The sequence below is a fragment of the Anomaloglossus baeobatrachus genome, chromosome 4 (genome assembly GCF_048569485.1).
Source record: "Anomaloglossus baeobatrachus isolate aAnoBae1 chromosome 4, aAnoBae1.hap1, whole genome shotgun sequence".
Classification (NCBI taxonomy): Eukaryota; Metazoa; Chordata; class Amphibia; order Anura; family Aromobatidae; genus Anomaloglossus; species Anomaloglossus baeobatrachus.
Window position 1 is genome coordinate 476,579,467 of NC_134356.1, and position 22,794 is coordinate 476,602,260.

The 22,794-nt window shown below is 45.5% G+C and overlaps 1 protein-coding gene across 4 annotated transcripts in view; it reads left to right on the top strand.

The window, feature by feature from the left end:
- The window catches only part of SLTM (SAFB like transcription modulator), a 138,797-nt gene that overhangs the window by 23,672 nt on the left and 92,331 nt on the right, over positions 1 to 22,794 (top strand). For 2 of the 4 annotated variants that reach the window (XM_075345724.1, XM_075345722.1), the window contains exons 2-5: positions 9,951 to 10,038; positions 13,634 to 13,695; positions 15,865 to 16,035; positions 20,921 to 20,974. In XM_075345724.1, the coding sequence (XP_075201839.1) occupies positions 9,951 to 10,038; positions 13,634 to 13,695; positions 15,865 to 16,035; positions 20,921 to 20,974 (375 nt within the window). Of the gene's footprint in view, positions 1 to 8,252; positions 8,429 to 9,950; positions 10,039 to 13,633; positions 13,696 to 15,864; positions 16,036 to 20,920; positions 20,975 to 22,794 lie in introns of those variants that run through there. The other 2 variants (XM_075345723.1, XM_075345725.1) reach the window with 2 other exon arrangements.

A 22,794-nucleotide genomic window follows, 5' to 3' on the forward strand; every position in this document is an offset into this window, starting at 1 on the left:
GGAGGTGTAGTATATTACAGGTGTGCTATATGGAGTTGTATATTACAGGTGTACTATATGGCGGTGTACTATTATTTCAGGTGTAGTATATGGGGTGTAGTGATGTAGTGTATTACAGGTGTACTATATGGAGGTGTAGTATATTACAGGTGTGCTATATGGAGGTGTAGTATATTACAGGTGTGCTATATGGAGGTGTACTATATTACAGGTGTAGTATATGAGGTGTAGTGATGTAGTATATTACAGGTGTAGTATATAGGGGTGTAATGATGTAGTATATCGGAGGTGTATTATATAGTGGTGCAGTATAATACAGGTGTATATGGGGGTGTAGTATATTACAGGTATATGGAGGGAGTGTAGTATAATACAGGTGTAGTATATAGGGGTGTAGTGGTGCAGTTTATTACAGGTGTAGTATATGGAGGGGGTGTAGTAATGTAGTATATTGGGTAGAACTGAGGTAATTATATTAGTCCGGCCCTCTAAACCAATCCCAATTTCTCATGCGGCCCCATGGGAAAATTAATTGCCCACCCCTGCTCTAGTCAGTACGATTACAGCAATGCCAGATTTATGTAATTTTTTTTTTTAAACGTTGTTTTCTGTTATTTTACACAAATAACTTATATTTTTTCACTTGGTCCCCTTATGGGATATTACCGTAAAGTACTCTGATTGCAGCTGCGATGTTCTGCAGTGCTTGATCGCTGTAGAACATCTCGGCTGTCAGAGCTGCAATGAGAAAGCTTGACTGATCATGCTGCAGGCATGATCACTTAGGCTTTCCGTAGTCAGATGACATCGGGTCATCATGACAACTATCGGGCCCTTGCGATGACATTGCAGTAGCACCAATTCGACGGGGAGAGACTGAGGGTGATCCCTCTCATAATCTCCTAAGTGCCGTCATGGATATCAGTAGCTGCATTTAGGGGGTTAAACAGATGGATGGCGTGAACACCATCCCTGGCTGTAAGGGCCATTGCTCAGCTGTCGGATAAACTGAGTCCCCGGCAACAATCGCGATTGCTTATACGTCCAAGGTTGGCAAGCACCCGAGAAATAAAACGTACCAGTACATCCAAGGTCGGGAAGGGGTTAGGAGTAAAAAAATTTAGAAGTTCGAAAACTGTAAAAATTTTCTCAATTTCCATTCATTTCACGAATAAATACAAAATAATCTAGTTCTAAATTTACCACTTACATATACAGTACAGTATATCACGAAAAACAGTCTACGAATCACTGGGATCTGTTGACTTCTTCCAGTCTTGGCTCATAAAGTGACACTGGTCAGGAAAGTGAAAACATGCTGAGGGGGGGTGAAGAGGTTAACCCCTTCACAACCATGGACGGATATATCCGTCATGGAGCGTGTCCCGTTAAGCCCCGCCCCCTGCCGCGGGCAGGCGGCGATCGGCACACATCAGCTGTTTTCAACAACTGACGTGTGCTTGCATGTTACGAGTGGAATCACATTCCACCCGTAACATTAAACCCTTAAATCTCGCTGCCAAAGTCTGTCAGCGCGGTGAAGATTTTCACTTACCGCCGCCCCCACCGGAAGTCACGTGCGTGATCACGTGACTTTCGGTGGTTACCATGGTAGCACTCGGTCATGTGATGACGCCTGCAGCTATGACGTTTCACTTTCGTTTTCACCCGGCCCGGAGGCCAGTGAAGCAGGAAGTGACTATCTGCTGTTTACAGCTGTATAGCTGTGATCAGCAGATAGATCAGAGCGATCGGATTGCTGATCGCTATAGCCCCCTAGGGGACTAGTAAAACAAAAAAAAGTGGAAAAAAAAATATTTAAAAATAAAAAAAAACAAAGTTCAAATCACCCCCCTTTCCCCCCATTGAAAATTAAAGCGTTAAAAAAAAAATATACACATTTGGTATCGCCGCATTCAGAAATGCCCGATCTATCAAAATATAAAATCAATTAATCTGGTAAACTATGTAGTGGCAAAAAAATTCCAAACGCCAAAATTACGTTTTTTGGTCGCCGCAAGTTTTGCGCAAAATGCAATAACGGGCGATCAAAACGTAGCATCTGCGCAAAAATAGTACCATTAGAAACGTCAGCTCGAGGCGCAAAAAATAAGCCATCACTGAGTTATAGATCCCAAAACATGAGAACTCTACGGGTTTCGGAAAATGGCGCAAAACGTACGCCACTTTTATTGGACAAGCGTGTGAATTTTTTTTAACCCCTTAGATACAAGTAAACCTATACATGTTTGGTGTCGACAAACTCGCACCGACCTCAAGCATCACACCAACACATCAGTTTTACCATATAGTGAACACTGAATAAAACATCCCAAAAACTATTGTGCTATCACTTTTTTTTTTGCAGTTTTTCCACACTTGGAATTTTTTTTCCTGTTTTCCAGTACACTATATGGTAAAACTTATGGTTTCATTTAAAAGTACAACTTGTCCCGCAAAAAACAAGCCTTCATATGGCAAGATTGACGGAAAAATAAGTTACTGCTCTCGGAAGAAGGGGAGCAAAAAACAAAAACGGAATGTGCCCCGGGGCTGAAGGGGTTAAAGGTAATGTCATTGTATGTAAACTGGTGACCGCTTCTCTTAAAGGGAACCTGTCAGGTGCAACATGAGCCATGAGCGGTTCTGGGTGTATATTGCTAACTGTCCCTGTATACACTAGCATAGATAAAGAGATCTTTAGAGAAAGTATTTATAAAGATCCTTTATGACCATGCCTCTGACGCTGTGCATTCATTAGCATGTTGGCACGCCTCGAGGGGCATGCTTACATGCTAAGGGGGCGACTTGCCAAGGGGTATAATGCCTTAGTCGCTGGCCTCATTAGTATATAGATCCCTTTTATCTACACTAGTGTGTATACTGGGACAGTTAGGCCCTGTGCGCACTTACCGGATTTTGCCGCGGATTTGCTGCATGTTTCGCTGCAGAAAATGTTCATAACATCTCTGCAGTGAATCACCAGCAAATCCTACGGAGAAAAAAAATCCTGTGCGCACTGGGCGGAATTTGACAGCTGCATGTTTTGCTGCGGGAATCCCGCAGCAAAAACAAGTGCATGTCAATTCTTTTCCGCACATCGCTGCGGGATTTCACTCCATTGACTCCAATGTTAATCATGAAATCCCGCAGGGAATAACGCAGGCAGCAAATTCTGTGCGGTTCACTGCGTTTTCCTGCGTTATTCCCTGCGGTATTTCGCGGTTTACCTCCGGTAATGTACATCGCCTGTCTGCGGTTTTGCAGGGAAGTGATGTCATTACAGGAAGAGGAAGCAAAGCAGAGAGTAAACACACATCACAGACACAGAACACACACAGAACACACACACAGAACACACACACAGAACACACACACAGAACACACACACAGAACACACACACAGAACACACACACACAGAACACACACACACAGAACACACACACACACAGAACACACACACACACACAGAACACACACAGAACACACACACACACACAGAACACACACACACACACAGAACACACACACACACACAGAACACACACACACACACAGAACACACACACACACACAGAACACACACACACACACAGAACACACACACACACACAGAACACACACACACACACAGAACACACACACACACACAGAACACACACACACACACAGAACACACACACACACACAGAACACACACACACACACAGAACACACACACACACACAGAACACACACACACACACAGAACACACACAGAACACACACACACACACAGAACACACACACACACACAGAACACACACACACACACACACACACAGAACACACACACACACACACACACACAGAACACACACACACACACACACACAGAACACACACACACACACACACACAGAACACACACACACACACACACACAGAACACACACACACACACACACACAGAACACACACACACACACACACACAGAACACACACACACACACACAGAACACACACACACACACACACAGAACACACACACACACACACACAGAACACAGAACACACACACACACAGAAATATAGAAAACAAAGAACGTGGGCTCCGCTGCATATTTACCTTCCAGCCGAGGTAAGCACACAGCGGCGGCCCGGTATTCTCAGGCTGGGGAGGGCGAGGGGCAGGGTTAATGTCCCCCGCCTCACTCCCCCTCCCGCAGCCGAGAATATCAGCCGCAGCTGGCACGGGAATGTCGCATGCATTATGCGGCACTACCGGAGTGTCCCCGGCTCTTCTTGCCGCCGTGTAGCAGTGGCAGCAAGGTAATAAAATGGGTTAATGGTGGGGGATCACCGCCATTAACCCCAGGCTTGATCATGGCAGCGTCTATGTGACAGCTGACATGATCAACCCGTAAGTAAAGTGAAAAAACAGACACCGAAAAATCCTTTAATTTAAATAAAACAAACAAGCCTCGTTCACCATTTTATTAACCCCTCCCGCACCAAAGCTCCGGCGTAATCCACCGCTCCGGCGTAATCCACAGGTCCTGCGCTGCTTACATCCAGCCGCGACTGTCAGACACAGCGCTGAATGAAAGCAGCAGACAGCAGAGGTAATTACCGGTCATTTCCCACGGCTGTTAATGTGAACTCACTGCCGACCGTGGGAAATGCAGCGATCTATCTATCCCTCTGTCTGTCTATCTATCTATCCCTCTATCTATTCTTCTGTCTATCTACTATCTCAGAATTAAATGACTTTTTTTTTTTTTTTCAATGTGCTTTATTGCATTGAATGCAATAAAGCACATCCCAACCCGCACGCGGCAATACCGTGAATAATACCGCGGCAAACCGCATGCGGTTTTCGGGTGCTGTTTCCCGCGGTTTTTTACCGCGGGTGCGGTAATCTTTGAGAGCATGCGGAATTTTCTCAAGAAAATTCCATTTCCCAGTGCGCACATAGCCTTAGGCAGGGATAAGTAATATGCACCCAGAACTGCTCATGGTTCTTAGTGCATATTGCACCTGACAGGTTCTCTTTTTAAGAGAAGCTGTCACCAGATTTTTTTTTTTTGTTTTTGGGTTTCATAAAATGCCATCACCTTTAACCTCTAACCACCCCCCCAGCCTGTTTTCACTTTCCTGACCAGTGTCACTTTATGAGCGAATGGTCCCCGTCTTGTGGTAGTGTGCCAATCTTGGTCCCCGTCTTGTGGTCGTTTTCTTGTAGCAATGCCCTGTGGTAGTCGCCCGTTGTGCCATTCTACACACACCAGACACATACACCCCCCCCCCACCGCATTCATACAGCTCTGGGGGTATATAGCACTGGGGTGTGGGACACAGTTTTCATGGTATACAGGTAGTGCTGGGGGGGGGGGGACGTCAGACAGTTGTGTGGGGGAGGTGGAGGGACAGACAGGCCTGGGGGGAGGTATACAGACAGTGCCGGGGTTTGGGAGGGATATCTTTTTGTGGGAGACAGTTATGGGGGACATACAGCGCAGCGGGATGTTGGTGCTTCTGACCCTCTCCATCTGTGGAACGGCAGCTCAGCACACGGCGTGCTAGCTCCGCCCACAGATGAACTTGCCCTGGATGCAGCGCAACTACCGGCAAAAAGGAAAGCACTGTGGTCCCTGGAACTCGGCCCAGGGGCCGCAGGATACACCAGCGCCCCTCTCACGTGGCTGTCCTCCGTTACCTTGTGTCCTCTTGCAGTCCGCAGCCCCCTTGGTGATCGTGCCCCTGGCGCCGCAGTCAGTCAGCACTTTACGTCAGATGCACTGCAGAGTCTATTCCATGGGTATCTGCCTGCCGATGAGAGGCAGCAGGTGACGTCATGCACTTCAGCTACTGGCTTCTGATTGACCGGCAGCTGCGACAGCTGTGTACAGAACATGACTCTGCGCAGCAACGGCAAATCATTTTAAATAATCATTTTAAATTAAGTGCTGACTGCTGCGGCCTCTGCATCGGTGCGATCATCAAGGGGGTCGCGGGCCGCAAGAAGCAGCCTCGGGCCGCGTGTTTGAGACCTCTGGTTTAGCTGTTTTCCCTCAAACGCTATGGGAAGTAGCTGCTGACATTTACCAGGAAACCTAGTGTACTGGAAGCTCCGCCTTATGACTGCAGTAAAAGTGGGCGGGATCTGCTCTCACTTCTCCTCTTCTGGGTATTTGCTGTGATTTTATCAAACTGCAGATGGCAGCCATGTAAGTGGCATTGCTGGAATTAGCCTCTGCCCCTACATCATGCTGCTCTCAGAGGGGGTAGCAAAAACCTGGTGGCAAATTCCTCATTCCTTCATGACCAAGGACGTACCTGTACGTCCTTGGTCTTTTCCTGACTTTGCGAGCGCATGTGTTGAGCTGGCCTCTTTCCCTGCACTTGTCTGCTGATGAGATCAGCTGACATGTGTAGCTAATAGGTCATCCACCTGTGCCTGTTAACTAGTTGGATCATGCCAGTGGGGATCGCACCATTCCCCGCTCCCATTGGCGGCCCAATGACTTGCTCATGGGGTGCCGATAGGTGGTTATTATTTATTATTATAGGGCCATCAATACCATGGTGCTTTACATGTGAAAGGGGTATACATAATTTTTTCTCTAAAATGCCGCAGTGTTCTGGCGTGAAACATGCCTGGCTGTGATAGACTGTGTGCTGATCAGTTTGTGCAGAATGCATCAGCGAACTGGTTCCTTTTTAAACCCGTTCACTTTCTGCAATCCTGTTTATTAAAGGAATTCCGACTCCCCAGACTGGCCCTGTGTGGTGGGCCGTGGCTGGCTTTTCCCCCTGGCCCTGTGTGGTGGGCCGTGGCTGGCTTTTCCCCCTGGCCCTGTGCGGTGGGCCGTGGCTGGCTTTTCCCCCTGGCCCTGTGCGGTGGGCCGTGGCTGGCTTTCCCCCCTGGCCCTGTGCGGTGGGCCGTGGCTGGCTTTCCCCCCTGGCCCTGTGCGGTGGGCCGTGGCTGGCTTTCCCCCCTGGCCCTGTGCGGTGGGCCGTGGCTGGCTTTCCCCCCTGGCCCTGTGCGGTGGGCCGTGGCTGGCTTTCCCCCCTGGCCCTGTGCGGTGGGCCGTGGCTGGCTTTCCCCCCTGGCCCTGTGCGGTGGGCCGTGGCTGGCTTTCCCCCCTGGCCCTGTGCGGTGGGCCGTGGCTGGCTTTCCCCCCTGGCCCTGTGTGGTGGGCCGTGGCTGGCTTTCCCCCCTGGCCCTGTGTGGTGGGCCGTGGCTGGCTTTCCCCCCTGGCCCTGTGTGGTGGGCCGTGGCTGGCTTTCCCCCCTGGCCCTGTGCGGTGGGCCGTGGCTGGCTTTCCCCCCTGGCCCTGTGTGGTGGGCCGTGGCTGGCTTACCCCCCTGGCCCTGTGTGGTGGGCAGTGGCTGGCTTTCCCCCCTGGCCCTGTGCGGTGGGCCGTGGCTGGCTTTCCCCCCTGGCCCTGTGTGGTGGGCCGTGGCTGGCTTTCCCCCCTGGCCCTGTGTGGTGGGCCGTGGCTGGCTTTCCCCCCTGGCCCTGTGTGGTGGGCCGTGGCTGGCTTTCCCCCCTGGCCCTGTGTGGTGGGCCGTGGCTGGCTTTCCCCCCTGGCCCTGTGTGGTGGGCCGTGGCTGGCTTTCCCCCCTGGCCCTGTGTGGTGGGCCGTGGCTGGCTTTCCCCCCTGGCCCTGTGTGGTGGGCCGTGGCTGGCTTTCCCCCCTGGCCCTGTGTGGTGGGCCGTGGCTGGCTTTTCCCCCCTGGCCCTGTGTGGTGGGCCGTGGCTGGCTTTCCCCCCTGGCCCTGTGTGGTGGGCCGTGGCTGGCTTTCCCCCCTGGCCCTGTGTGGTGGGCCGTGGCTGGCTTTCCCCCCTGGCCCTGTGTGGTGGGCCGTGGCTGGCTTTCCCCCCTGGCCCTGTGTGGTGGGCCGTGGCTGGCTTTCCCCCCTGGCCCTGTGTGGTGGGCCGTGGCTGGCTTTCCCCCCTGGCCCTGTGCGGTGGGCCGTGGCTGGCTTTTCTCCCTGGCCCTGTGTGGTGGGCCGTGGCTGGCTTTTCCCCCTGGCCCTGTGTGGTGGGCAGTGGCTGGCTTTCCCCCCTGGCCCTGTGCCGTGCCGCTGCCTGCACTGTGCTCCCTGCCGGCCGGTGTGGTGGGTGCGGTTAGCACTGCAGCGGGGCTCATTGTCTCATTACTCGCAGCGCGTTGTAGGGGCGGGGGGATCCGATTTGCGCAGCAGCTGTAGAGCACGTGACTGGCACATCCGGGGCTTGTATCTTAGAGCAGTTTGTCACGTGACGCTCCGACATCTCAGTTGCCGGATCGAGCCCGAGTAAAATGGCCTCGTCCGGAGGAGTCTCCGAGAAGAAGAAAGTGACCGAGTTGCGCGTCATCGACCTGAAGACCGAGCTCAAGCGCCGCAATCTGGACGTGAACGGCGTCAAGAATGTGTTGGTGTCTCGACTGAAGCAGGTAGCGGCGGCGGTGGGGGCGGGGAGAGCTGCAGGCCGCCATTATCCTCTGTTCTCCATGCCGTGTAGTGTGCGTGCTGCCCAGATCGGGCCCTGCCCCCGGGGGGAAATGGCCAGTTACTCCCTGCTGCTCCCGAGTACGTATCATTAATCTGCCGGTGGTGGCAGGGATGTTACATTTTGTCTTTTCCACGGGGGTGTGGCTCCGGGAGACTGCTGTGTAGCCTCGCCACAAGGCTGAGACCACCGCCCCAGGGAGCGACCACCAGCGGGAACAAAACCCGGGCAGCGGTGAGCTGGATCTGCCATGTCTGCCAGCCACACCAGTCCCCTCCAGGCTCAGAAGGACCAGGCCTGGGGAGCGGATGGAGAGGACACGTGCTAATAAACTGAGGAGAAGCGTGTGTGGAATGTATTTGTAGCCTGAAGTAGTCACTATTGTTTAGTAGATCCATTAATAAGGGATGTGAATGTTTTGTGCCCCTTTTTAGGCCAAGTTCACAGAACGTGGATAATTTCCACTGTGGATTTGTTAAAGGGAACTTGTCACCAGTTTTTTCACTATTAGGGAATGTGTCACGTTGCTTTCTGCAGTGACAAATAAGCAACGTATTGGATGCAGATTGGATGCGTTCCGGATGCTTGCTCTCCTACAGACAAAGGGAAAAGAACCAAAATGCACAAAATTGCCATGTTGCCTTTTAGGATGCATCAATTTTGTAAAAAAATGTAATATCCAAAACGCAGTTTCAAAATGCAAAATGTGCATGGAATTTGTAAATTGTCATAGACTTTGCTGGGGACGCAGAACGCATGCCTTTGTGCTGCAGTTAAAAACACTGCGTAAACGCGTGAGAAAAGGCAACGTGCGCACACAGCCTTAAACTAAAACGATCACCTCCTGGGCTGCATTCTATGAAGGTGCACCCTTGTAGACAACTGAAATAAGTTTATGAAATCTGGCCACCAGGTATGCGAATTACCTTATCTAGTCAGATGGGCGTGATAAGTTTCTGCTACTTTTCCTCCCTCTGGCCACGTTCGCCGTCCTCCTTTCCTGATTGACAAGGATGGCGCCGCCGTCGTCATCCATGCTGCTCAGCCAAGTCTCACGCAGGTGCAGTTAGCTCTGCCACATCGCGGGCCGAGCAGGAAACAGTTGTCGTCACACGTGTGCTGGTGAGGTATTTGCGCAGGCGCGAGATTATGGTCGGGTACGAGGATGAGGCTGGTGAGCTCATACACAGCGCCGACCATAATGGTGGGGGTTATAGAGCAGGAGGACTACAGGGCACTAGACAACTGGTGCTCCAATGATCTACTGTTTAGCTTTAAATTGGAACATCAGGAAGCCCAGTAAGTGACCGATCTCGGGTATTGGCTTGTCTGCCCCTACGTTATGCTGCTTACAGAGTAATAGCAAATACCTGCTGACAGATGCCTGTTATTAAAGTTGTCGTGTAATGTTCTGTCCTCCAGCTGTATGCAGTATATTTACTTACCGGGTTTGTGTTATTATTCAGGCAATTGAAGAGGAAGGTGGTGATCCTGATAACGTTGAACTAAATTCTGGTGGTGATACTCTGTCAAAGAAGCAAATGAAGAACAAAGGTGTGTAGCACTGTGAAACTGTTTCTGATGTATGTAAAATGCTGTGGAATTAATGGCGCTATTTAAGTGAGTAATTAAGCTGAACATCAGAGTAAGGCAGGGATCCAAACTAGCTTCATTTGATTAAAATCAAATTATTATTTTTTTCTTCAAAGATAAGGCAAACAAGCCTATACGTGTCACACCGCTTGTGTTAAATGCTCGTAATGCTACTGGAGGCCTTTTAAGACTCTGTTCTTGCTTATTTCTGCTCCATAGATGTGTTCTCATAGTTGGGTACTGGCTGCAGCTGCTCTTACTTCCTGCCGAAGGGTATGTTCACACGAAATATATAAAAATGCCATGAATTTCAACTGCTTCATAAAATCTTTTGCAAGTGTTTTGATGAGTTGGTTCTGTTAACATTGATGTTGAATGAGCAGATCTGCTTCAATAACTCAAAGTTCTTGCTTAAAATAAAGCGCATCTTGTGAACATACCCTCAGGCTAGGATCACCCTTGCAATGAAGGCTCAGGCACATGCTATGTCATTTTTTTTTTTTTTTGCTGGAATAAACAATACCATAAAAAATGAAACACTAGAAACTACTACAAAATTCCATTTTAAAAAACCTTCATGTCTGTCAAGAGAAATGTTATGGAAGGAGAGGAAAAACTGAAAGGGCTAAAATCGAAAAATTGCCTAGACCTTAAAGGGGTTGTCCACTACTAGGTCAACCCCTTCTGATTTCACATCATTCCTCCCCAGGTAAAAAAAAAATTAAGCCTATACTCTCCTCCGGTACCAGCCGGTCAGCTGTTCGCGTTCCCAGGACTCACGCGACTTTGTGACGTCACGTGAACCTCCGTCCAATCAGTGCCAGCATTGGTCTCCCTGTCTTAGGACCAAACAAGCGTTAAACAGCAAGTGAGCGCAGCTGCACCACTCACTTCCTGTTGATTAACTCTTGTGTCCGGAGAAAGAGAGACAGAAGCCGGCGCTGATTGGATGTGGTGCTCGCATAACGTCACTTGAGCCCAGGGAACGCGAACTGGAGCGGCTTTAGTACGGGAGGGGAGTATAGGCTTTATTATTTTACCTTGTGGATTCAGAAGTGGTAGTAGTGGACAACCCCTTTTTAGTGTTTAGGTTCCCTTTTATAGCGAACTGGGTTCTTCTGGAGCCGGTTGTATCCGTTATGACTGTATTTATTTTTTGAGTGGAGGTTGATCATGGTCACTGCTCCTGCCAAAATTCAGTCTAGCGTAACCCTCCACAATCTCTGCCGCTTTCATTAGAATAAATGAAGAGGCAGTATGGTCAACCTCTGCCCTGTTAGAGGACACACCAAATTACACTGACTATATATTACATTGCATCAAAATAAAATATTTTCAGTATTTCCCCATAAAGATAAAATATTTACAGAAATGTCAGGGGTGTGTACACTTTAATGTTACTGGTAAAAAAACAAACCAAGAAGGTTGCAAGATTTTTAAGTGTGCCACAACGCTGCCAGCCCTGAGCTAGTTGGCAATGGCACACCCATTGGACAGGTAAACAGAAAACTTCAGCTCACCTGATGCTGTGTACTCAAGGGCTTGCAGGCTGCACGCGGTCCACTAGGCTGGCCGCCCAGTGTAAAGGCAACGAAGGGAGAAAAGTCAGATAGCATAAGAAATACCACAATGCAAAAATAAGAGGAGGAGAAATAAATGTGATATGTAGGCAAATATATGTATATTTATATCTAGAGATGTATGAAAAAATATAGGCTTTTAGAGGATAAAGCATGTATGCGATACCGCTTCATACATGAATAAGAACCATCATTCCTTACAGTAAAAAAGTGTCTCCGTCCAGAGGCAAAAAGCCATATATAAAGAGTCTAAAGATATGATATATATATCTGAAAATATATAACACTGTGAAAAGGCTATGTATGTATGGCAAAGTATATTTGAAATATAATATTGAATATAAAAATAGATAGATAAAATATATATGTATGTGTGTATGTATGTGTGTGTGTGTATGTATATGAAATGAGTGAATAATCTGCATGAATGAATCCTAAATTATCTGAGAAATTATATAAGTAATGATTGTGTCATACAAAGATTGATATATGTATATAAGTACATTAATTTGTACGCAACTCTCCGATCCTTTCCAATCCTCACTAACCACGCCTCTGAACCACCATTAACTTGCATACCTTCAAGCTATTTATACCCATATCTTCTGAGCATGCAGTTACTTATGATTAAGGACTTTTGTTTTTAATATGTAGGGTCCGAAATGCGTCAAGACTACCCATGCTCTGTTTTGCGTTATTGATTTTCCTCAATTTTTTTTTCTTTTTTTTTTTTTTTTAGATTAGGTTCAATAAAGATTTTTTTTTTTATGGTATCGGAATTGGTGCTGCATCTAACTTTTCTCCCTTTACACCCATTGGACAACTGTGAGCAGCGTGTGCCCTCATGAAGGCTGTAATATGAAGTAATTGAGAATGACAACTACCTTCTCAGCAATTCTGCAATGAGTATTGTAAAATGGGCCATGCATATTAGATGTATCTGCAAATCCAGCTACATTTCTAACCTCCAAATCCAATAGCTGCTTATCATACACATAAGATTAAGGGCTCATGTGCACGTTACTGCTGAATATTCTGCAGCGATTTGACAGCACATGTGCACGTCAAATCGCTGCAGAAACACTGCATAATGGATGCAGTTTTTTGTACAAAAAAGCCGATTTCATGCGCTCTGGCTGCTGCCCCCACCATAGACAGAGCGGGAGCTGCATTCATAGCGCACGGAATAATTGACATGCTGCTTTTATGAACGCACGAATTTGGGTCAAAATTTTAGCACCCAAATTGCTGCGTTCATAAAATCACGAATCTACGTTGTGCAGGGGACGCAGGACAAATGCATTTACGCTGCAGTGCAATACGCAACATAAATGCATGCAATTACGCAATGTGCGCACAAGCCTAAAAGGCGAGGTAACACAAACATCACTTTTATATAGCAACCAGAATCTGACTGTGTTTAATAGGGTTACCTTGGCCTTTACTTTTGGGGGAAGAACTAAGTAAAATAACTAATGGTTGGTTAGTTGCTAACCTGCACCCAGTAGTTTGTCACAACTTCTTGCTGGAGATTCCGTGGCTTCTGGTGCCACCAGGTCTACAGAGCAGCTCCTTCTCTTCTGTTAATGGGGCATCGCTGCTAATATGCTGATTAGCTGCAGGGAGCATGTTTTCAGTCTGGTGTCAGTAGTGGTCTCTCAGCAGAGGCAATGGGAAGAAGTTGAGCTGCTTTGTTGGCTTGAAGTGAAATGAAGTAGTAGAGTCCCCCACCTAAGCCGGGAGATAGGTGCCAGGAAGGTAGTTGCTACCTATCTACCTGCATATTCTATTTTTTTTTTTTTTTTACTTTGAGGTTAAAACTAAAAGCCCAGATATCCCCCTTCACTTCTGTACTCTACAATAAAGCCAGTAGCTTACTGTGTACTGAACTGTTAATAATTTGTTAGATTTTGCTACTGATTGTACAACCACTGGAGACTTATCAACCAGATGCATTTTGTGATTAACCATTACAGGTAAAAAGCAGGAAGCTGATGAGTCTGGTTGTGAAGCGTCCATGGAAGAAGATTCATTTAAGGTAAAATACTGCTATTAATACTGTGGTATAAAATCTGGGATAACACTAAACTGATTTATTTTTTTTTAATTTTTAACCTCGCGTTAGGACTGTACATCTATAGACTAGCCATGGCAATAGCAACAACTCACACAACGTCCTTTTAGTGTTTTGACATTGGAGTTTCTCCCGTTAATAATCTCAACAATCCTATAATGAGCAGAGGGGCTGGTAGGAAAATGTTCATGTGGGTGGAGGGGAAGAAACTGGTCGTGTGTATGGTCCAGGGTGAAGATTGATCATGCGGTCTGGCCATCATCCATAGTTCTCTTGCCTCATTGGATTAGTCAGTCCAAAATTAGACCATGTATCGTCAGAACTTGGCAAGAGCAGATGACTTCCCATTGGGCCTTGCCTATTAAAAGGGAATTTCTTGTAAAAAGTATGTTATGTTGGTACACAGGTTTATCTGACTGAGAGGCAATGAATGTTACAGAAAGAGCATAGATTGGGTAGCTGAGGCCACAAAGTAACTGTTCTAAATGTTGTTGTGGCCACGTGTCCATTTTTCTGCTTCAGATCTCACTACAAGTCCCCAGTAAAATCTACATGTTTGAGGTTTTGTTTTCATTCTCTCTCCACCTCTGTACTATGAATCTGTAAACCTGTGATAGAGGGCCTGTTGTGTCTATAAATGCCATTCACCTGTGGAGAAAGGTGTATTTGAGAATAAAACTTTACTTTTCTATTAGCTGCTGTTCCAGTAAGCCAGTTAAATGGCTGTTTTAATCCTACTTTTTTTTTTTTGTGTTTAATTTGTTATAACCTTCACATTCCGGACATTGTCTAGTTCCTTTCCACATCTTGCAAATTCAGTAATTCCCAGCATACTGTATTGTCAGAAAACGTTTACCACTGTGACTTCAAAATCAATGCACTTAAATTGTACTCTAATTAGTTGTGTATTTTCTTTTTTCTTTTTTTCTGAAACGTAACGGTTGGAAGAATTTAAAGGGAATCTGTTACCAGGTTTTTGCTCCCCCATTTGAGTCCTGTGCTAAAAATATCACACCTCTAACTAGAATATGGTGACTTTGCTAATTTTCCTTTTCTGTGTGGTGGAAATGCAGATCATTTCGTGATTTTCTCTGTTGGCCTATGCACGAATCCAGCCTTTTAGGAGAGAATATATAAGTATAATACACTTTTGCATCCTTACAAGGTGAAAGTGGCTTTCTCGATGGTTGAGGCCACTTTTTTTTTTTTTTTTTTTTTTTTTTTGGCGGTTACAGCTGGTTATCTCTTTAATGGGCTGGCAGAAAGTGACGTTTGCCAAAAGCTAAATTTGCATAGCATATTGATGATCTTTCCTTGTGGAAGTCCAGGACAACCCCCTTTAATGAAATTCAGAGCATGACGACTACTTATGACAGATATTGGGATAAGTGCTCCTTAACAAATTGGTTGGAATCCTACAGGAAGGACCTCCACTGCGGAGTTGATACCTGGAGCCATGGTTGCCAGATGTGTATAACATACTAGAAAATTGCATCTCTGATTACATTCACTGACATGAGTTGAGCTGCGGTACTGAAGACCGGCCGCTACAAAGCATACAGAACTGTGGTGCTCCATACCTCGAGTCTACTACCAGAGTTCCACAATGTATCAGCTGATCTTTGGGGGTGTCCAGTGCCAGAAACCTCACCGATTGGATATTGATTTATCCTAAGGATAGTCATTACTGTTAGTCCCAGACAATACCTTTTACAACCTGGGTGCACATGTGGTTTTGAGTTGAGCGTGTTTGGTTTTCTGCCTTAGCAGGTAATATTTCAGTACAAACTATGCAACACAGCACCACCTCCTAAAATTGACCACAGGACAGGTGGCAGAGCTAATGGTCGTGGTTACAATGGCTTAGATCATTGGCTCAGTAGAACATGATCGCCGCCTACCTGATTCAGCTGTGATAAAGATGGCCATGTCCTTCCTTATTCCCAGCTGTGTCAAACTGGCTAAAATCGCATAATGCACTAGCACAGTAGAGGTATAGTTTAGTGTCTGCCAAAAGTAGCCTTTCCATAGGCTGAAAACAATCCGGTGTACAGATTACTTGCCCATTCACCAAAGGGGTGCGCCTTTCTTGGGGCCTTACAAGATTCACATTGTTTGCCTTTTTCAAAAAAGGATGTTGAGCTGGAGTCTCAGGATTTAAGTGATCAAGATGCCACTGACGAAGATAAAGATTCTGACGATAATGAAGAAAGTGCGAAGACTGACAAAGTGCTACCTACAGAAGACGAGAAGACCACTGATACACATCCAGACTGGGAAACTGAGCAAGAACCTCAAAACCAAGTATGACAAGTGGTTACCTTCCAATCACAATGTAGACTTTTGTATTAGCTGCAAATTGGGTTTCAGATGTGCTGTTGGACACTTGATGGGCCTTATTTGTTATCTTCTCCTTTGGGTCATTTCCGGAGATAAGGATCAATCACCCTTCTTCTGCTGGGATCGGGTCTCTTGCTACTGCTTGGCATTTATTGTGCTCTGCTTTTACATGCCTTGTTGATCTTTTAATTGGTGTAATTTTGTGATTTTAGATTTATTTTTAAAGTCTTATACTAATGCCTTTTATAAGAATTATTACTTTCTATCTATTTTAACAGAATTGAAATTGGTATGGGGGAAACAAAAATGCTTTGCAATATGGTGTTTTTTATTTTAAAGTGTACCTCCAGCGATCTAAATATCTTAAAGCTGAATACTGAATGTTTATTCACTGACAGCGTTTACATCATTCATTTTAGTATAGGGAGTATAAAGAGAAAGTAATTGATTGGGGGAGAAACTGCTAAATTAATTTTAAAGGGGTTGTCCCATCAACAGATTACTTTTTAATCAACATATCTTGGAGTAGTAAGTGCCCAATTAATATGAGCTTAGAAAAAAACACTACGTAAATTACTGAACTGACAATCTTACAAATGTGCGCAGTAATGGCTGCCTAACCAGACAGGAGCATGGTCTGCCCCATTAGATGCTATGTTTAGAGGAGGAAGCAAGAGTACACAGACATTACAGCATTTACATTTACATTACATTTTTTGGTTTTTTTCTCCCTGACCACATGTCTATTCTTCACCCCCCCCCCCCCCCCCGCCCACGAAGAAAACAAAACAAAGACGAAATGACAAAAACAAAAAAACACCTTTTTTTGAGAGGACCTGTTTTTACTCTGTTTTATTCCTGTTGTTCCCCTGAGAATTCCGCTCTTAATTTTTAAAGTGAACCTGTCATGTAAAAAAAAATAAAATAATTATTAACCTCCTATCTAAAGGGTCAAAGCATTCTGAAGTTGCCCAGTGCCCACACTGAGCCCATCTACGTTAACTTTATTCCTCCTGGCAGCCTCTGACTTTCAATCATGGAGATGGCACTGTTGTGGTTTTGCTGTTTCAATCAGGGAGGAATAGTCCCTTCCGGCAATGTGCAGGCACCTGGCAGTGTTCAGAGCACTATTAACCAGATATCTACAAGTTAAGCGTGGTGTGTGTGTGTTTTTTTTTTTTTTTTTCTTTAAACTGGATTTATTGGAGTAGGTCATAACTTTACAAACATACAGGAAATTAAAATAATTTGAGGTCTTGTCATTAACATAAGATTAAGACCTCATAAACAATATAAATAGATCTAATTGGCAAAGTAATATGGAAATAGGTAGGCATCTGAAACAAAGTGCAGGAATATAGTGATGTCTAGGCAGTGGTGTATCTAGGCTTTCTGGCACCCGGGGCAAGACTTCACCTTGGCGCCGCCCCCCCCATGTGACCAATCATTCATATGTGATTTGCAAACTGTCACGTGATGACTAGCTGTTCTTAATAATTTAATTCTCTTAATGTTCAAAGAGAAACCTGAAGAAAAGCCAGTTTTTGTAGTAAAGTATGAAAATCACATATGAGTGGAGTGGCCAAATGACTGCTGGAACAAAATGCAGAGCTGAATCCTGACACTGAGTATATTACATGCTGTTCTAATTGGGCTACAGTGCTTAATTTTATAAGTAATGGAGTTGTCCAGGTTTGAGATGAAAATATGCAGTTAGTTACTATGTGACTGCAGACTTCTGAATTCTCAGTGTGCACACGGCCCACTGTCAGGATTCTCTGGTGCCGATGGTCAGACTGGGAGGTCATGAAACTGCAAGTATGTGATTTACATATGTGGTCACGTGCTGACTAGACATGCGTGTCCTCGCTCAAAATGAATTGAGGGAGGCTGGACACGTCAAATCAGAATGCCAGAAAATATAAAAATCTCATACTTGCGCTCACATGACCGTCCACTCGTGCCACTGGCACCGGAGAATCACAAGTGTGCAGAGCATGCATTGTGAGAATTAAGACGCCTGCAGTCACCTACAGTCATTGCAGAATTTCATCTCCAACTTAAGCAAGCCTTTTTACTTATACAATTAAGCAGTGTATCCCAATTCTAAGTAAAGAGTTTGTCCAATCTTACAATTTATGAATTGTTACTTGTGTACAGGATCAGAGCGAATAACAGCACCAGAACTAGCAGAGGTACAGAAATACATAACACCAAACAGTACACAAACACAGCATCACAACCACCAGCAGTACAGAAATACATCCATATAATCCTATCAGTTCAGAAATACAGCATCATAACACTCATCGGTACAGCAATACATAATCAGAACCATAAGCAGTACATGGTGCATCAATTGTAATGTCAGGTCAGACCCATACACATTTGTATTGCATGAACTGACAACTTCCAGTACATCCAGGGCTGGCTCCATTTTTTTTTTTTTTTTTTTTTTTTTTTTTTTTTTTTTTTTTTTTTTTTTGGGCCCCGGGCAAGTCTGTTGGCCCCATACACACACATAGAAACACACACATACATATTTAAAAATAAATTCACAAGAATACATCTAAATAGACAAATCTATACTGTCATATACACTGACATACATAGATACACATCATACATGCACACACAGACACATTAGAGATATTAATAAGGGGGAAGCAGACAGCAGCCTCACTCCCCTCCCAAGCTTGTCTCCCATCCATCTCCTCCTGGGCATGTGGCTGTGCCGCGCTTATTGGGGGCCATGACTAACAGACATGGCCGCACACAGAGCACACTGACACTGCTATATACATCACAGTAGAGACTGGAGACATGCAGCATTTGGGGCATGTACAGCTCCAGAGGGGAGCATACAGCTCTTGGGGTGTACAGCACTGGGGTGGGGGGATATTAATCTCTGGGGGTATAGCGCACTGGTGTGGAGAGTCGGACACTTCTGGGGAATATACAGTACTGGGGTCGGTGGACAGACAGTTCTGGGGGTTTACAGCACTGTGGAGGGGGGGACACAGTACTGGGGGTATACAGCACTAGGGTGGGGTTATATAGCACTGGGGTGGTTGGGACAAACAGTTCTGGGAGTATACAGCTCTGGGGTGCGTGGTACAGATAGTACCGGGGGTATACAGCTCTGGGGTACGTGGGACAGATAGTACCGGGGGTATACAGCTCTGGGGTGGGAAGGATGATTTACAGCTCGGCGGTATGTAGATGCTTCGGCTCCTCTGTGGGTTGAGCCTAGAATGTATGGGCTCTTTCCATGTTAGTGGACGTCAGCAGCCTTATTACAAATTGTCATACCTGGAAGGAGTCTGTACATTCTAGCATTTACTTTTATCTGTTGGATGGGGAGCACAGTGCGTGCTAGCTCCACCCACAGACAAACGGACCCTGCACGCAGCAGTGAAAGCTCCGTGCAAGTGAGGAGTTAAGAGCCAGCAAACCAGGAAAGTGCGGGCTGCCGGCAGGATCTCAGCCTCGGGGAAGCAGCATACACCACCACCCTTGCTGACAGCCAAGCGCTGATGCTACTGGCTGCCGGAGAAATTCAGTGCTGCATCAGTCGGCATGACAGCACCCCCCTCCCCCCTGACCTTGCGCCTTGGGCAAATGGCCCCTTACCCCCCCCCCCCCCCCCCCCAACCACCACCACCTCCCTAGATACGCCTCTAAGTCTAGGTATGTATTCAGAGCTAATTTACACTCTAATCCAGCTTATATGGAAAATTGGCCTCGTGTTTGAGTTCCTTGATCACATCAGGATCTGTAGCGTGAAAGTGAAGATAATGTGATTGTTGCTTTTAGAGATGAATCGCTCCAACATTAACTCCTGCATCATGGCACCGGGACCATTGGAAAGATGGTGCTATAGGCCACTGATCCTAAATAGAGGGTTGTCACTTATACAATATCGCAGTCCTGTTCTTGTAACTGCATTTACTTTGGAATTGGGCTTCGCTTACTGCTGCGCTGTGTTAACCTGTTGATTAGTTGGCTGTGCTAATCCATGGAGCAAATGAAGGAATGCCAACCTGGAGGCGGCTGAAAGGGCACTCCGTTTGCATTCTCCAGGACAATAGCGTATGGGTGCATTTGGTGATTATGTATACAACAGGCAGATACTACACAACAGTGAAAATGTGCATAAGGAAGCACATCTATGAAGATTGATTTATTTTATCAAAATCTGTGTATATGTAATGTGAGTGAATTAATATACTTACTGCCACTCTCTCCTGTACATAGTGCCGTACTGCTCCTCTTCTCAGTGATGTCACCACTTTTCACAGAGAGCGCATTGTGCAGTGGCACTTTTGATGTAAGCCTATGGAGTGTCAGAACGCGAGGCTCCATAGGCTGACGTTATAAATGAGGTTTCTGGCTTGGTGATCCTGAAGGGTAGCGTCTGAAGTGTAGTGATGTCACGGCGAAGAGGAGCAGAATGGAGAATGAACCCAGTAATCCAAACTTTTAGCTAAGTAGTGCAAGTTACAAAATGGTTCACTTTAACCCAGTATAAGTAATGTGGTTTTGTTATGGATGGCTTCATTGATCCTTGCCTGGTGTAGGAGAGCCGTTATTACAGTACTGTCTTCTAGCGCCTTACTGTACAGTATGTTTTGGTTTCTCTCTAAAAATCTAACTTCTCATGCATTTATATTGTAAATCACCAATGTATGAATAAGTGCTTGTATATGTGACTGCTCCCTTTTACCTGTATGTTTAGCATTACCATGTCTATGGTTTATTCTCTCCCTAAGATGTTCTAATTTACACAAGATCAAAAGAATGAAATGTGTAGATAATTAATTTATAACACTGTTTTTCTTGTTTTAAGGATAATGAAAACCAAGATATGCAGGCTTTCTCCGATCATGATGTTGTGGCTGATGTAAGTTTTTGTAAATGTTTAGATCTTTATCAGTTTTACCAAGTATTGCTTACTTTGCATATTAGAAGAAAAAGGGTATCGCCAAAATTGCCACATTCAATTGATATTCTGAATATCTGTGTGGAGGACAAACAGAAGCCACAATGCTAATCTAAATATTAAAATGAAAAAATAGGGTTGCGTTCCCTTTGCCCACAAAGCTCTGCATTTGCTTTACTGGTATGGTAATTGCAGCTGTGTTAGATTCCCTTTTTAATGTAACTGCTAAGCAGTATATATGGCATGTAGGGTATGAAAAGCTGAATAATATACCTTGATATCTGTGATCTGGTGTCTTATTCCAGAGAAATTTGTGAGCTGTTATGGGTTGGACACATCTTTAGAATTTGTCTCCAGAGCTTATTGTACATAAAAGGGACAGTTAACAATGTGAGACATGTAATGACCGACAGTCTGCTCTTCTGATATACATGTCTCTCACTAACGTTCCCTTTCATTTACAATAAGTTCTGGAGGCAGAATCTCTGATCTATATCTTTCCTTTATGCAGGATGCAGGCAGGTCCTTTAGTGTTGGTTGGGTGTATTGGGGCGTCTGTCCTGTGGGGTGCACTTTTATAGTGCTGGGCAGCCCTCCTGATCTAATAGTGTGGGCGTCATTAATAGGCTGTAAGCCAGACACTACATAACGTGTATGTGTGACTGGTGCCTTATGCAAGCCTCACATGTGTGCATGTCTAATACTAGCAGCCACCTCCTCCATGAATTGGTAGCCTGTGGGGCCCCCACCTTTATTATGGGGGGGGGACCGGCTGCATCCTGCTCGTGTATTGGTAATCTTCTCTTGTGTTGGTAATGGCTGCTTCTTTCGGTGATGTTTTGTTGGTCACTAAAGGACGGCTCACATGGGACACACACATTTTTCAAATCTGGTGTCATTTTCTGTGGCAATAACTGCAATGTCTCCACGTATGCCAGTGGTTTGACATGTTTTCATGACACATTATACTTTGTTAGTGGTAAATTTCGTTTGCTGTGTTGTCTATGACAAATATTAGAAATTAGCAATTTTACAAATTCCTGCTAATTTCTGTCAAACTCAACGTTTATAGCCTTAATGCACATATCCATCCCATACAAAAAAAACCCTTTACAAATATATAGTATATACCTTTTGTGCTTATATCACAAATTCAGTTTTGAAGCAATTTTGGGGATGTATAAATTGTAAAACCCCTATAAGTGTTACCATTTTTAACACTACACTACTCAACGGTCAAAACTGCTGTCAGGTGGTTTATTAACCCTTCAGGTGCTTCTCGGAAATTAAAGTGTAATGACTTGAAATGAAGGGAATTTTGTTACTTACCGTAAATTCCTTTTCTTCTAGCTCTTATTGGGAGACCCAGACGATTGGGGTATAGCTACTGCCCTCTGGAGGCCACACAAAGCACTACATTAAAAGTGCAAGGCCCCTCCCCCTCTGGCTATACCCCCCCGTGGTATCACGGGTACTCCAGTTTTAGTGCCAAAGCAAGAAGGAGGAAGCCAACAACTGGTTTAAACAAATTAACTCCGAGTAACATCGGAGAACTGAAAAACCGTTCAACATGAACAACATGTGTACCCGCAAACAGCAAAAACAATCCCGAAGGACAACAGGGCGGGTGCTGGGTCTCCCAATAAGAGCTAGAAGAAAAGGAATTTACGGTAAGTAACAAAATTCCCTTCTTCTTCAGCGCTCTATTGGGAGACCCAGACGATTGGGACGTCCAAAAGCTGTCCCTGGGTGGGTAAAGAAATACCTCATGTTAGAGCTGC